This window comes from Aotus nancymaae, unplaced genomic scaffold, assembly GCF_030222135.1.
Source record: "Aotus nancymaae isolate 86718 unplaced genomic scaffold, 86718_ANA_hifiasm-v0.15.2.pri h1tg000040l, whole genome shotgun sequence".
NCBI classification, from domain to species: domain Eukaryota; kingdom Metazoa; phylum Chordata; class Mammalia; order Primates; family Aotidae; genus Aotus; species Aotus nancymaae.
In genome coordinates, this window is record NW_026988454.1 from 108,255,531 (window position 1) to 108,269,988 (window position 14,458).

Here is a 14,458-nt window from a genome sequence, read left to right on the forward strand (position 1 = left end):
TTAGAAGAAAATATATTTTTGTTTTCTTCCTTTTATAAAAATATTATTTGTTTTATGCAAAAACAGAATTTTGAAAAATAGAATTTCCCCCTAGTATATGATAATGAATGAAAGCTTCAGTCCTCATTGGTATACTTCCTAAATTCTGTTGATTCTACCTAATATTAACTAAGCACCACTTCTTAAAAATTCAGAGCCTAGCCTACTACACATTCTTCAAAATCTACTTCTTTCTCTAATCTTAAATGACTTAAGTAAAAGGTTTTTTATCTGTTCGTTGGAAAAGAGAAGTAAGCTGCTAACTTGAATTTCTCCACAACTTCTGCTATTTTTACCTAAACTAGTATTGATCTGAAACGAAAAACACAAAGACTGAACTGTGAATCAGAAGCAGAGTTGGCAAAATCTCCGGAATTTCTACTCCCTTAAGTGATTTAACTCAGCTCGAAGTTGAAAAGGCTACTAAGCCTTGTGAGAAATATCATCCAGTTCTAGTCACATTGTTATCAGAGCATTTTGCCTCTCTCTAACGACTTCCACAAAACCTGTTCTTGGCTAAACATACTTTTTAATTGAGTTTTCCATTGTTTTAATTTAGATATTCTGTTCAATATTTTAAATCACAGTCTGTAGCCCCCTGGGAAAATTTGTCTTTTTTTTCCTTTCCTTCTTTTTTAGCATTTATGAATCTTCCTCTGCCTGTTGTGAGGTTTCATTTTTTGAATTTATCCCCAGAGTTTTCAATTAAGTAAAAAATGGACTCAGGTGCTTAAGTGATATTGAGCAACTGCATATACATCCACTAGGAAGCTTTTATAAGAGATTAAAGCATTTCTATTAAAGCATAAAATGAAGAGAAAAGCCTATTTCTAGTCAAATAAATTGAAAATAATACATTTTAAAGTATAAGGGGAATAGAACATTTAATTTTACAACCCGCCACAGGAATATGTGGACTGTCCCCCAAACGTACTATGTATTCTAAACAAATCCAGAAATATTTTCTAATTACTAGTTGATTATTCTAAGACCTCTGGATTTACTCTAAGCAAAACAATCTTTCTTTCTTATAAATCGAGTTATCATCTCACACAGTTGATTTAATGTCTAGTTGATAAAGAATTCACATGTGGAAATCCACAGCAGTCTAGTTAAAGTAGAATTTTTGTTCCCGGTCCTAATTGCAGATTTTTCTGCTTGCCCAGTAGATAAAATTCTGAGAGTATTCCCTTGTTACTTAAGTTTTCAATTGGTTCTTTGTTTCTGTACTTTACTTCAGAGACTATGAAGAACAATATTCAAAAGACATTCCATTTTCACCAAATTAAAATTTCACAAGAAAAAAATGGGTTCCCCTGGTGAATGCATAATGAAAAGTCTTAAAAAACCAAAGCCTTTATAAAGAAGGAAGTCACAGCCACAGCCACATAAAGGTTAATAGTCAGGCTTTAGAATGACAACCCCAGTTTCCTTTCCTCTAAATTGAATGAACCCTAAGGACTATTCAACCTTGTATCCTCAAATTTCTTAGTGGAAATAAACTAGAGTTGCCCAATGTAGTAACCCGCTTCCCTAGCTGACTTCCTCACTTCCTTATCAATGTTTCCAAGGATCATCTCCCAAATAAACTACTTATACTAAATCTTTGTCTTAGAGTTCGCTTCTGGGAGAAACCAAATAAAGATGCAGTCTCAGTACCTGGCAATTCCACATCATCTGTCCCCATCTCCTGCCTCCTCAGAAACATACATAGTCCTCCCAACCTCCTTAGTGCACCGAATGCACTGCTCACCAACCTGAAAAGTCACTGATTCATGTGCCATGTTCTCCGTACAATCAACACTTGCCTTCCTGTGCTCACGCTCTTAAGACTCTGTTCTTTACTGAGAAACTGAACCAATAAATTAGACCACAATGTTCAGATGCAGCAATTTGTAGAAATAACATAGTAGGAAAATCAAATGACTTGTGCTAGGTTTGCCATTCACCAATTTGGTGTCCTCAGTCAAATAATCCATCAGATTCAAGTGTTTCAGCAACATGTGAAAGTTGTCAGAATAAAAATGGAGTCGCAAACATTTTTTTAAAAATCTGACAGACCCAGAAATGGCCATGAAGAGAGGGTTCTCCTGCTAGCATGCCTGACAAAAGCTACTACAGAAAACTCTACAAAATCACAAGCATGTGCAAAAGCCATGGAAACCTTATACTGAAAAGAAATATTTCTACAATGACAGCAACTGCCTATCCAAACTTGGACTGATGTCACCTTTGTTACTGATTTTTGTAGCTAAGGATAATTATTTCAAAATTATCATGTAATCCTCCTTATTTTTTCCTCCAAATATCTTGGTTGTCCTTTACTTCCCTTAATATGCATGCAAATAGTTTACTATAGCATATGTATATCCGCTCCAATACTCTATTCCCAAATAAATTTATTTTTCTTTTAGGAGCCTCTCTCTGTTATTTAGTTTGAGAAATGAAATGAAGATAATAATACTTAACTGAAAATTGCAATGAGTTAAAGGGTATAAAAGTCTCAGAGAATTGGAAAATACAGGATGAACCGGACACCATGTCAAACCACCTTCCCATTTTAAGAGTTGCCGCCAATGACAGTGGTGCCTAATGTTTCAAAGCTCAGACCTTCAAAGGTGAAAAGGAACTTGGGAATATGAGACCTAATGCATTGCTGATAGGAATAAAAATTGGTGCACCTATTCTAGTAAGCAATCCGGGAGGATTTCATCAATTAAGCACACAGTGAACTTTAGGATTAAACAATTCTAGTCCTGTGTATCTATTCCGGAGAAACTCTCACAAAGGTCCACAAGGGGGCACATGCAAGAATGCGCATCACAACAGTTGGTACAAGAAAGCAACCTGAGAGATCAAAGCTGGGCAGGTAGATAGGTAAAATGTGATGAGACTCCACCAGGCAGCTGTGAGACCACAATACACTCGATTTCTATAAAGCAATGTGCATAAAGCTTTAAAAACGGAGCTGAGTAGAGAAAAAATATAACAAATGTAAGCAATACCATTTACATTTATTAAATATATATGCAGACAAAACAGTGTACATCTTCAAAACATATATGAGCAAAAGATATACATTAAATAAATATGAATGTGTGCCTACAGCAAGGAAGGAAAGGTAGAAATTATTATAAAGGATGGTCATTAATCAACAGGTATACATGAGGGGGGCTTGCCCAAACTTACGATAGAAATCTGTCATGAACTGAGGAGTGTAATCAAGTCACCCTTTTACGCTGGAGATGAAAAATGACTGCATAAATGACTACACAAATGATTGAGTAAATCATCATCTAGTCTTAGAATGAGATTACCTAGGCTTGAATTCTGCCACTGCCACTTACTAGCTTAATTTAACCATTTGGAGGAGTCTGTTTTCACAAAATATGAATAATAATATTACCGACATCACAGGCTCATTGTGGAGGTTAAATTAAATTCATGTAAAGCACTTGGTGTGGCGCATTGCTCATGATAAGACCACAGTGAATGTTAGAGATCGTTACTAATAATCCAAAGTGATGCTTCACACAATTTAGCAGGTTGATAAATAAGTGGTTTTGGTTGGGGGAAGGAGAGATGAGCAGAGAGCTTCGCTGAGGCTCCTTTGCTTCTCTAACACCAACAAAGGAGACGTCGATAAGTTTATATTTCCAGTTGTCAAATAATAGCTGAAAATGGAACATTCTAAAACGGCTATTGGAGAATGAAGGAGCCTCATTGCTCTTCTATAAGCCACTCTCCCTGCTTGGGTTTGGGGGATAGGATTGGGTAACGAAGCATGGTTTAGGAGCACTGTGGCTCAGAGCTGGCTCCAAGGGGAACATGGACAATGTGCAAAGAATGAATGAAGCAGGTTTTCCCAAGACTCCTTTACCATCAGGGGTTCACTGTCTAGACTGTTTTTCTTTGTTAATGTGTGTTATCCTTGGCTTCTCAGATGAACAGAAAAAGGAAATCACTTACAGGAGGCTAGGACAGACTGCTGGGGATGACAACTGGGAAACAAATTGAAGATGGTCAACAAGGTGGCACATAGTGTGCCTCTAGGGGACTCTCAGGATTATCATCAAATATAGGTTTGCTCTATGGTCTCTACTGCTCTCAGGATTTTGGGTACAAACTGACTCAAAAGTAGCCTTCACAAGAATCATGTGGTGACAGGCAGAGAGAGTGGCATCCCAGACACTCCAGTAACACCATGTTCATCAGCATTGGGTTGCTCCTGGCACATAGTCTGTCCCAGCAGCACAGAGTCCCAACAGAACAGGAAAGCAGTGTTTTGTTATGCAAAATGCCAACTTTCTGGGGTTCAAGATCTTACCAGTGAACCTCTGAATACTAGCATCTTCTGAAAGCTAATGATTCACTTTGGTAGAAGAGTGTTTTCTTCATGTAAAAAAAAGTGAAGCAAAAGGGGAATAAAAACCTGACTCAGTTTGTAATGTATGCATTAAATAAAATTAGTATTGAAAAACAGTCACAGCCATTCTTCTATTTACCCATGATTCTTCTTTATTTGGCTGCTAAATATAGGGGAATGTTAGTATTGCTGTCAGCTTAATATTAGATAGACGGCATTAAAAGCTTAAACAGTGGTGCAAGAAGCTGTAGGTAAATCTCTCCTATGCTGGCTGTTAGCAGAGCACTGAGATGCTATATAACCACAGCAAACATTTTTTAAGTTCTGCTGCACTGCAGCTCATAAAGGGAGCACACGTTCTGGAAAAAAAAAAAAAAAGTTAAATCTAGCAAGTGGTTAGCACCAGCATTCCAAAAAACTTCAGCAGCCTGTGTTTTCAGCCTCTGCTCCAACTTCATTGCTGCAAAATAAGAGAATATAGTAGTCAGGTTAAGATGAATAAATTTAAAAATATACACCTGAAAATTATACATTAATATTTGGGCATAGCATCTCCTATTAAAAAAAGTGGTTTATACTATGATAAGTTTATTTTTATTCCCTAAGTAGATCCTTCCTTGTTTCACTATTATTGGCATAATAAAGACACACAGCTGTACCTTTGCATCAGACTCCAATCTCTTGGAGCAGACCAATTCTGGCCTCTTACAAAGTATCATGAGGGTTTTGAGGGGCTGGGGGTACCTTAAGGAACAGCACTGCTATATCCCACCCACACCTTCGCCCTTCCATTATTTGGCTGATGACTTCACTTTTGCATTGACTGCACTATTCCCCAAAATGCATCATCTAACAAGGAGGTAAAGTGAATAGGGACTGAATTAAATCCCAGCTTTTGCAAAAGGGAACATTACAAAAGACCAAGACCAAATAATCTCTTGCTTTTCCTTCGTATATTGATTTGCTTGGCCTTACAATTTTGCTGTGTGGTAGAGGAGTGATTCCAATAATTTCTTTACCCATTCAATCTCTGTTCCTATGTGATAAGGTTGGACTGTCTGGAACAGATAAGATAAACTTAACTGAGTGGAAGATGGGTATTGCGTACTGTGAAGGCACATTGCACAAAAGACGGTATAAAAGAAAGTATCAGAGATGAAGCAAGAAGAAAAATTTAGTTCTGAGAAATTTAGTTCTAAGACACGACTCTGACAGAACAATGTGATGGAATAACACCAATGGAGGAAATGTCCAGAGCTTTCTATTTCCAGGTTCTAACTCATGACTAACAAGGGAGCCCTCCAAAATTCCCAGTAGAAAATAAAGGAGGTCAGTTGCCTTTCTGTAGGCAACTTTCTGTTCTATGCCCTCAGCCAGATCATGAGGTGAAGAAGTCGTGGTGGTGACTTGGAGCTGGCCCCTATGTGCAAGGTGTATGTCATGGCCAAGCAGCTAAACAGGATTGTAAAATATGGTTACATTCTGCATTATTAGAAGAAAGTACATTGTAGACTAAAAGAAGGAGACAGAGAAAAAGCACTAATACAGGGGGTGGCTCCATGACTGCTCTGGTTTATTCTGGCCATAGAAAATCGACAGGCAAAAAGTAAGAAGTAAGCTGTAGCTTTCATCATCTGGAACTCTCTGAAGCCCTGGAACAAAGCGAGGAAGTGACTCAAGCACATCTCCTCGTTAATTATCCTAATAAATAAAAATTACCATTATTTTGCTTTTTCTAAAAGCACCGACTTGATTTTTCTGAAAGTACAAGCATTTAGTAGTTAATATTACAAGAGATTTAAGAAGATGATCATCATTTGGCTAATACTTTTTAAGTGCCATGTATTTTATACACTAAGCACTTTACATACATTAAGGCAGATCTTCACAATCATTTGATTCCATTTTACAAAGAATAAAATTGAAGCTCAGAAAGATTCAATATCACACCCAAGGTCATCGTGCTCCAAATTAAACCCCAGTTTATTCTGTGTTTTCTATTTGCTTTTGTTGTTCGCATAGCCATTACTTAGTTTGTCTCAGTCAAACTAAAACATATATCGAATCTGGCTTGTGAAAATGGTGAACTCTGTCACCGGAGAGTTTCAACAGAAGATATATGAGCATATATGTTGTAGATGGGATTATAACATTAAATAAAATACTGGAACACATGCCTTCTAAGTTCCCTCTCAAATATAAAATTTTATTATAATAGGAATCATTAACTCAGACTGAAGAGCAATAGGCAGAACATCCTCTGACACCATGCCAGCAAACTCAGCACTGTGTCTCAGCTCTTCCCAAACCCACCAGCAGATCAAAAAAATGTTTGGCCCCACAATTTAGCAGCCAGTTGGAAATGACGTACTATGCTATGACAGCTAGAGCCATCATTTTATAGACACTTTGTGAAGTTTTTACTTTTCTTTGCCAATCTCAATATAGGTAAAGAGCTAAATAACTTGAAAATAACAAAGGTGGACATATAAGAAAAGTGAGAATCATTAACAAATAAATCAATCCTATTTTCAAACTAGCTCCCTGGCAGTTAAGGCTCAGTATTTTATCATATTGCCAGTGAAACAACACACTTATTTTGGATATAAGAAAATACAATTAAGAAAGAACTTAAGATGCTTTGAAAGTCATAATTCTGGAACATAGTCAGACTCAACATCTTGTTTTTTTTTAAAATTTAGAGTTAACTTCAGGTAATGGGTAATATATTCTTGTGAAACGTTAAGCCAATGTTACAGAAAGCATTTTTTAAAAGAATGTGCTGTGTGAGTGGGTTTTTCATTCCCTTGAAATGCAAAACCAAATATACATACTCTTTCCTGCAAAATGAAAGCAAAATGATCTACATATATGTTCTTGTGAATATGAAATCGGGCTGCATGTATTGAGAACAAAAAGCCATTTCCAAGTAATGTATATAGTATGATTAAATACTGCATGTCCATTCTTTTTTCTGAAAGATTTTAAATGTATTTTGTATATTTATGTAACTATCGACTTTGGTGTAAAAAGACAAGATCTGGTAGCAGAGTTTATTACCCACAAGCCAGAAGCCATAAAACGTTCAGTAATTAAGGTCCTATAAAGACAGCCCCATAGACAAAGAATGCAGGTACAATGGACTCTAGAGAGTACAATGTTGAATCTGGGGTCAAAACCATATGACATCTGGATGATGTGAGTTCCAGATAATTACTAACCCTCATCTTATTGTTTTGTTTGTTTCTCTTGGAAAACCAGAAATAGTCTTCCCAAGCAACCACACAGAAGAGTTATAGGTCCTTTTAGTTCCTGACTTCTGCTCAACTTTACGATGACTCACTACAATATCAAACTCAATTTTCATCTACTGAGATGACTTTGAGGAGAAACCCCAAAACTGTCGAACACCCATTTCTATAGATTTAACTGAGTTTCTAGAAAAGAAAAATACATGAGACCTGTTTCTTTTGATTGGGTACTTCAGAGTCAGACTCTCTCTGATTTTAATTCTGGTTCTTGCCAACCAAGTGTAAGGACAATTGGAAATTCAAATCGGCTGAACAGAAGGGGAGAGATTTCCCTCCCACTTCTTTTTCTTACAGCATTTACTTTAGAAAACTCATTGTGAGTACTTTCTCCTCTCTTTGAAATGTATACAAAGTCTTTTGAAAACTAGGTGGGCCTTTTGTCAGGCCCAGAAAAGTCTCTTTCAAGAACTTGCGAACTATCTCCTTTAAACGTAAACAATCAAGGGAGACAGCATCCCTATCTGCCAGTTTCCAAGGAGGGTAAGACTCTAAGTTTAGCTCAAGTCTGGCTCAAAGTTATAAAGTGACCCCATGTTCTAAAGATATGAGAAGTTTACTTTGCCTTGTGTAACGACAGACACAGATTGTCACCCCAAATCCCAGGTGAACTTAATGATGCTCTCATTTTTTCTTGAGGACCAATTTAATTATTGTTGATCTTGAGAATATGTATAGAATGGGGTCTATCTTCTTGGCTATATGAAGGGTGAGATTTCTTCTTCTCTTTGCAATCTCTTAGCAGATTGCCTAGGATGCACATCACATTCTGGTTCAATGTTTATTCCATAACAAAAAGGGTTTTCTTTCTCTACTATCCTTGCAAAGGGAACTTCTGGGTTAGCAGAAAGGTTTTGTTTTGTTTTGTTTTGTTTTTAAATTACATTTCCCCAATATAGACTAGGGGCTTGTAACACAAGAAAGTCATTTTGATGGGTCTATTGCTACCAAATCTGAGTATAGGAATATATTCTTTCCTTCATTATTTCCCTGCCCACCTGATGCCTGGGAAAGGTGGCTCTCTACTCAGGTACTGTATCACGTATCTTTATTTTTATAAGACAAATTTACCCTGGCCCTGTAGCCATTTGTCTATCAAAGCATAGAAATCTTCTTTTAAACAACAGGTAATAATATCCAGATTCCCAATTCTCCCCTGAGATTACAACATTTAACTCTCAGCAATCCAAGATGTATCAAAACTTCATTTTGAGAAATAATGTTTTTGGAAAATTGCCTGAAAAGAATAGAGTGGGCCTTTTTCTCTTGATAGTTTTATTTTGACCCTTGAATCAAACCAGAATACAAGAGTGGCTTCCACGGGCAAGTAACTTATTTTCCCTTTTCTATGTTTTCATCCGAAGAATAGTCAGAGGAATGGGGTGCCTGCTTTATAAGATTGGAACCTTAGACATCAATGGAAGTTCTGAAGTTCAAAATAAAATAAACTCAGAAAGCTTATATACCACCAAAGTGGCAAATAAGTCATAGTCACCTTGCTAACAGAATTGTTATCTTGTTAAAAGTTTATCAAAAATCTGCAAAGAGAAGGAATAAGGAAACAGAAGAATTTGCCTAGTATGTGTTTTATGAGCAGCTAGTGAATGATTAGCTCTCAAGTTGTGTTAATAACAAATGAACCTGAAAGGTCAGAACCAAATGCATCTCATCATGTTTTTGGTAATCAATTGACCTTCAATTTGAAAATAAAATACAGTAGTCATAGGGATGCATGTAGCAGGTAATACAAAAAGGGACAGTCTGTTTATATCTCATTCTGCAGTATGACTTTCACAATTAAGCCTGTAGAAGAAGAAGTAGGTTATGGAGTGGTTGTAGATAAAAGAGTTGCTGAACTCACAAGACAAGAAATACAATAAAACATAATTGTCACTACTAGAATATAATTTTCTCCTAAGTAACTCAACTCAGAAATCATTTATCTCAGTCAGGGAGTATGCTCTGCCTATATGATGTTAAATACTCACCTACTGAGAGATTACTGCTTTGGTGTGAACAGTAAAAATCTATGAAAGCATTCTTCTTTGAAAATCAGTTAGCTGACACAATGGTCAAATCAATTATTTAGGGATTTCATCTGCTTGCATGAAGATGGATAGTGATCATGTATTTTAAGTGTTATATAAAGTACAAATAAAACATTGTTTGGAATGCACTAAGCCTCGAGACCCAGCTTGCACCAAATGCTATGCCAGCCTCATCCGAAGCAATTTCCAAATCTTGTATGGAATGTCAAGGAAAATAAAAATAAAGAATTAGATTTTACTAATGAAATTATAGTGAATCTCAACATAGAACAGATCTCTCAAAATTAATCTACCACAAATTAAAGCATATGTTATTCCTTCATGCCACTGGACAGGAATTTGTCACCCAAGTTTTTAGTAATTGAAATCATTTACTGGAACAAAATCTTTTATGATCCTCCTACTTTTACTTTCTACTTTGTGTTTTCAGAGTTGAATGACCGATTTATTTGGTTGGCCTGCCTAGACTGCCAATGAAGGAGCAAAAATTTGAACATCTCAACCCTTGGTACATATTTGAATAAACTGAAGAGATTTTAAAACATACCAATACCTTTGACACCTGCAAAGTTTCTTGATTTATTAATTTGTCTGCAGTGGATCCCTGTCATTGGTGTGTTTCAAAAGTCAATTACAGGTGATTCTCATGTTCAGCCAGAGTTGAGAAGCACTGAGCTAGATGATAAAGTGGAACTGTTTTGAGTTAGTTCCTTTTAAATGAACTTTAGAAAGGATGTGAGTTATAAAACTGATGGGTAAGTCAAATCAGATATATCTGACACGCGTTTGTATTTAAATGAATTACTGAGTTAATTTTTAAAAAGTACTACCTACAAATTGTCTGATTTGATTCAAGAAATGAGTCTGGTAGTAAGTAAGACAAACTAATGTCTTTAGTAAATGAAAGAAAAACCAAGGCGAAAATTGTGAGATACCATCAAGGGCTCTTCCATAATTCTTTATTTGCACTGAGTTTGTAACTGAAATGGTTTATTTCTTTAGGCCATAGAGTCATAAGAACAGAATTGCTTTATAAAACTGATGCTTCTTGGTTGACATTGAAAGTAAATAAATAACAGGGAAAAGGTTTGAGGGAAATATATGGGTCAATATTAGTCTGACCACATATTATAAGAAGTTGTAAAAGTTGTTAAATTGCTCCAAAATGTGCCAATATTACTAAGAAGTAAAATACAGCACACTGGAAGCACAAAAAGGCCTTTTGCTTAATTATTTACATTTCTTTTACTTCTAACAGTTACTGTGTCTCACAAATGTTAAACTTCAAACTCTAAATGACATTTTTCATATATTCCAAACCTGAATCAAAATCATTTTATGGCAATCTTATTCACTATCTTAAGTTTTGTCTTGAGAGTTGTGATAATTGGTGTAAAAAATGCAAATACTACATCTATACTGTCCTCTGGCTCACAAAGTCTTTTGCATTGCCTAACATTCAGTAGTTCTCAATTTGTTAACTGAACCGGCTGTTTTTGTAATTTAAATAACCAATTGATTTTCTCTTTTTTTTGTGTAGAAACACTCTTATTGTGTAGTTATAGCCTATGTGAACTTGAACCAAAATTATTGTATTTGAAAGAAATACAAAGCTTGCTATTTTTTATATTCATCTGAATGTGCAAAATTTATATAATCATTCTTCTATTTTTGGACATATATATTTGTCTAATTTTTCACTATTATACAATTTGCCACCATTATACTGAAAGAGCTAACATATTTGACAAAAAGTTATTAACCTTAATATATACATAAAGGGAGTTTACTACTCAATAAAAATATATTACCAAACCAATAAATTTTGTTTTTGCACTATCTTTTTGCCTAAGATAGTGCAAAAACAAAATACATAAACAATAAAGACAAAAATAACAGAAGAAATACAGAATTTTAACATGAAAGTTAATATTAAAACATAACTTGCACTGTTAATTTGGCAAGTATTTGAAAAGGAAAAGAATTAGATCACATAGGTAGAAATATAAATTAAAAACAGAGAAATTTGGATAAATATATTTATCTAAATTAAAGATCCTAATTTAGATTAATATAGACACTAGACAGAGAATAGTAGAGTACCCAAGAGGCACAGACTGCAGGCTGTCAGATTTGGAATCAATTTCTAATTGTGGAGACACTTCCCAGCTATTTGACTTTAGGCAATAGACTGAGTTCCTATAGCCTTAGTTTCCTCACCTCTAAAAAGAATTATAATAGTACTTAACTTAAGAATATTTTATGAAGATTCAGCAAAACAAAGTGCATAACACTGTTTTTAATGTATAGTAACCTCTCAATACACTGGCAATTATACAATTCTCAATGCTGGCAAGACTGCATAGAGACAGATATTGCTAAACACACTCCTCAAAGGGTAAATTACTACAATTTTCCAGGATAGAAATTTGGCTACATATGTTGAGAGTCTTTCATATGTTCATACTCATAAAACCTATAATCCTATTTTTAGAATCTTATCTTAAAAAGTAACCAGAGATGTGGTCAAGGATATAAATGCATACCTATTCATAACACAACTTTATATTTTAATAACATGTTACAGCAGAAAGCCACATCAGTCTTCTATGACAGAGCTTTTTACATTTGCAGAAATCGGGATGCCAATTTAGATAAAGTAGATAATATGCCCTAAATTGTGGAAAACATGGCTCAGAAAAGAAAATTCAAATGATATGTGGAATTGTATCATTCTTCCTTCTCTTTCATATTATGTTTGTTTCTTCTTAAAATTGGAGGCTGCAAAATTAAGCATACTTCTTTTGTGAGGGTATTTTAAATGAATGTGTGAGCTCACCCAGTCCCTTCTCAGAGATAAGTTTTTCAAAAATCACTTTTTTTCTCCCATTTTCCACTTTATCTGAGGGGATGTAGAAGAAAAAAACACTGTTCAGTTATTCTTGCTCTTGAAGAATACAAAAGTAAACCATGAAGAGAACATTTCTTTACAGAAGTTTCATCTTTGTTTCTAGGATATAGCATTTTAAAAAATATAAGAAAGTTGTTTGAATTTACTTTTATCAGCTCAAAACATTAAAGTAGATAAACATTTACATGAAATGTAGAGGCTATCATTGAGCTGGTATGCCTTTGTCTGTATGCTGTATGGCATATATAAAATTCACTTGGGGAAGGTGGGGTTGGGGGTACTCAGTGAGCCTAGCAGTCATCTTCTTATGAACTGAAACTGAGAAACCATGAAATACTGTGTCTCTGACCCCAAAAACACACCATATATGGGACATCCAATGACCCTCTAGAGAAAGAAGACAACAGTGATGTCACATATGAACCCAAAAAGGAAGTCACAAAGACAAGCACTTGGGGCAGGAGTTGGTTTGTGGTCCAGGTATCACACACAGGGAACTCTAGTGCTACCTTCTACATTGAGAGGCAGCAAAAATTTGCTTATTTCACTATCAAATCCTTCTGACCTACAGAGTGGAACAGTTAGTAATAATTCTTTCTTTTTTTAAAAAAAAGCACAATTCTGTTAACATTAAAAAAATAAGATTGCTTTATTTCTACAATCACATGGAAATGGATAACTAGATGTCCAGTCCTATCTTACATTTACCTCTTTGGAATCAAGAGCTTCATGTTCAGGAATAGCCACCATTGGATGACTCAGCTTCACAGAAAAGATGCCCAGGATATGATCAGATGTAAAAGTGAGAAAAAATAAATGTTTAAATTTCATTTAAATAGACTGACAATAACATAAATATTTCATTGCAGATAATAGTGGATTATACCAAGTCTAAACATTAAGATTCAATTGTCACTAAAAGACAAAGGAAGATATTTTGGCAGAGGGTGAGTACTTTAAGTATAAGACCACATCTTTCTTACTTTTGTGTCACACATCAACTCTAACAGTGCTTAGCATATAGCATAGACTCTCATTAATTATGTATTTAATGAAGGAATTGTCAAAATGCACTAACAGATTTCACAGAGAGGAAACAAAGTTAAACTTATGTTTTACCCCTCACATATAGGCCTCTAATTGAAAAGCTCCAAAGCAACAGCAACAAATCAAGTCCAGATCCACAGTAAATGTACATGTATCTACAGACAGTTCTTACTGGAAATGTAAAATATTGTGCTTTATTGTGACTATTAATAATCTCAATATACAGGAACTTCATAAACATTGCAATCTCACCAGGTGATGCTATTATAATGTAATTTATATCATAGTGACACTTTAACAGAAGAGAAGTTCTTTTCTTAATGTGAGAATTCTAATGTGGGAATTTTTATTATTGCACGGGTCTTCTGAGAGCTACACATAAACTTCATAAGATAGAAGAAAGTCATCAATACGCAAGAAAGAGAGAGAGACAAACTAAGACACATACCGAGAAGGGGAGAGCAAACATTTGTAATGAAATCTGTTTACCCTTTTTTGGTATTAACCATTTATCCTAGCTCCAGTTTTAGAATAACCACAGATCCAGTTCACCAGGAACATTTCTTATTTCTGCCATTGTCCTGGGCAAACCCTGGCTATTGAAATGATTGGACCCCTTTCACTTTCAACAGGGTCTTGCTTGGGCAAAAAATTCTGTGGACAAAGACTAGCTCTTAATCCTCCAGAGCAATTTGGAGGAGGCCAGTAATATAGCCTGCCTTAGGTAAGACTCTTACTT

The 14,458-nt window shown here is 35.3% G+C and overlaps 1 protein-coding gene across 12 annotated transcripts in view; it reads right to left on the minus strand.

The window, feature by feature from the left end:
- Positions 1-3,040: 3,040 nt before the first annotated feature.
- MLIP (muscular LMNA interacting protein) overlaps positions 3,041-14,458 on the minus strand; it is a 270,604-nt gene continuing 259,186 nt past the window's right edge. For all 12 annotated transcript variants that reach the window (XM_012441573.3, XM_012441581.2, XM_012441586.2 and 9 more), the window contains 2 exons: positions 13,381-13,434; positions 3,041-4,865 (listed from right to left, as the gene is read on the minus strand). In XM_012441573.3, the coding sequence (XP_012296996.2) occupies positions 4,860-4,865; positions 13,381-13,434 (60 nt within the window). In that variant the 3' untranslated portion in view covers positions 3,041-4,859. The remainder of the gene's footprint in view (positions 4,866-13,380; positions 13,435-14,458) is intronic.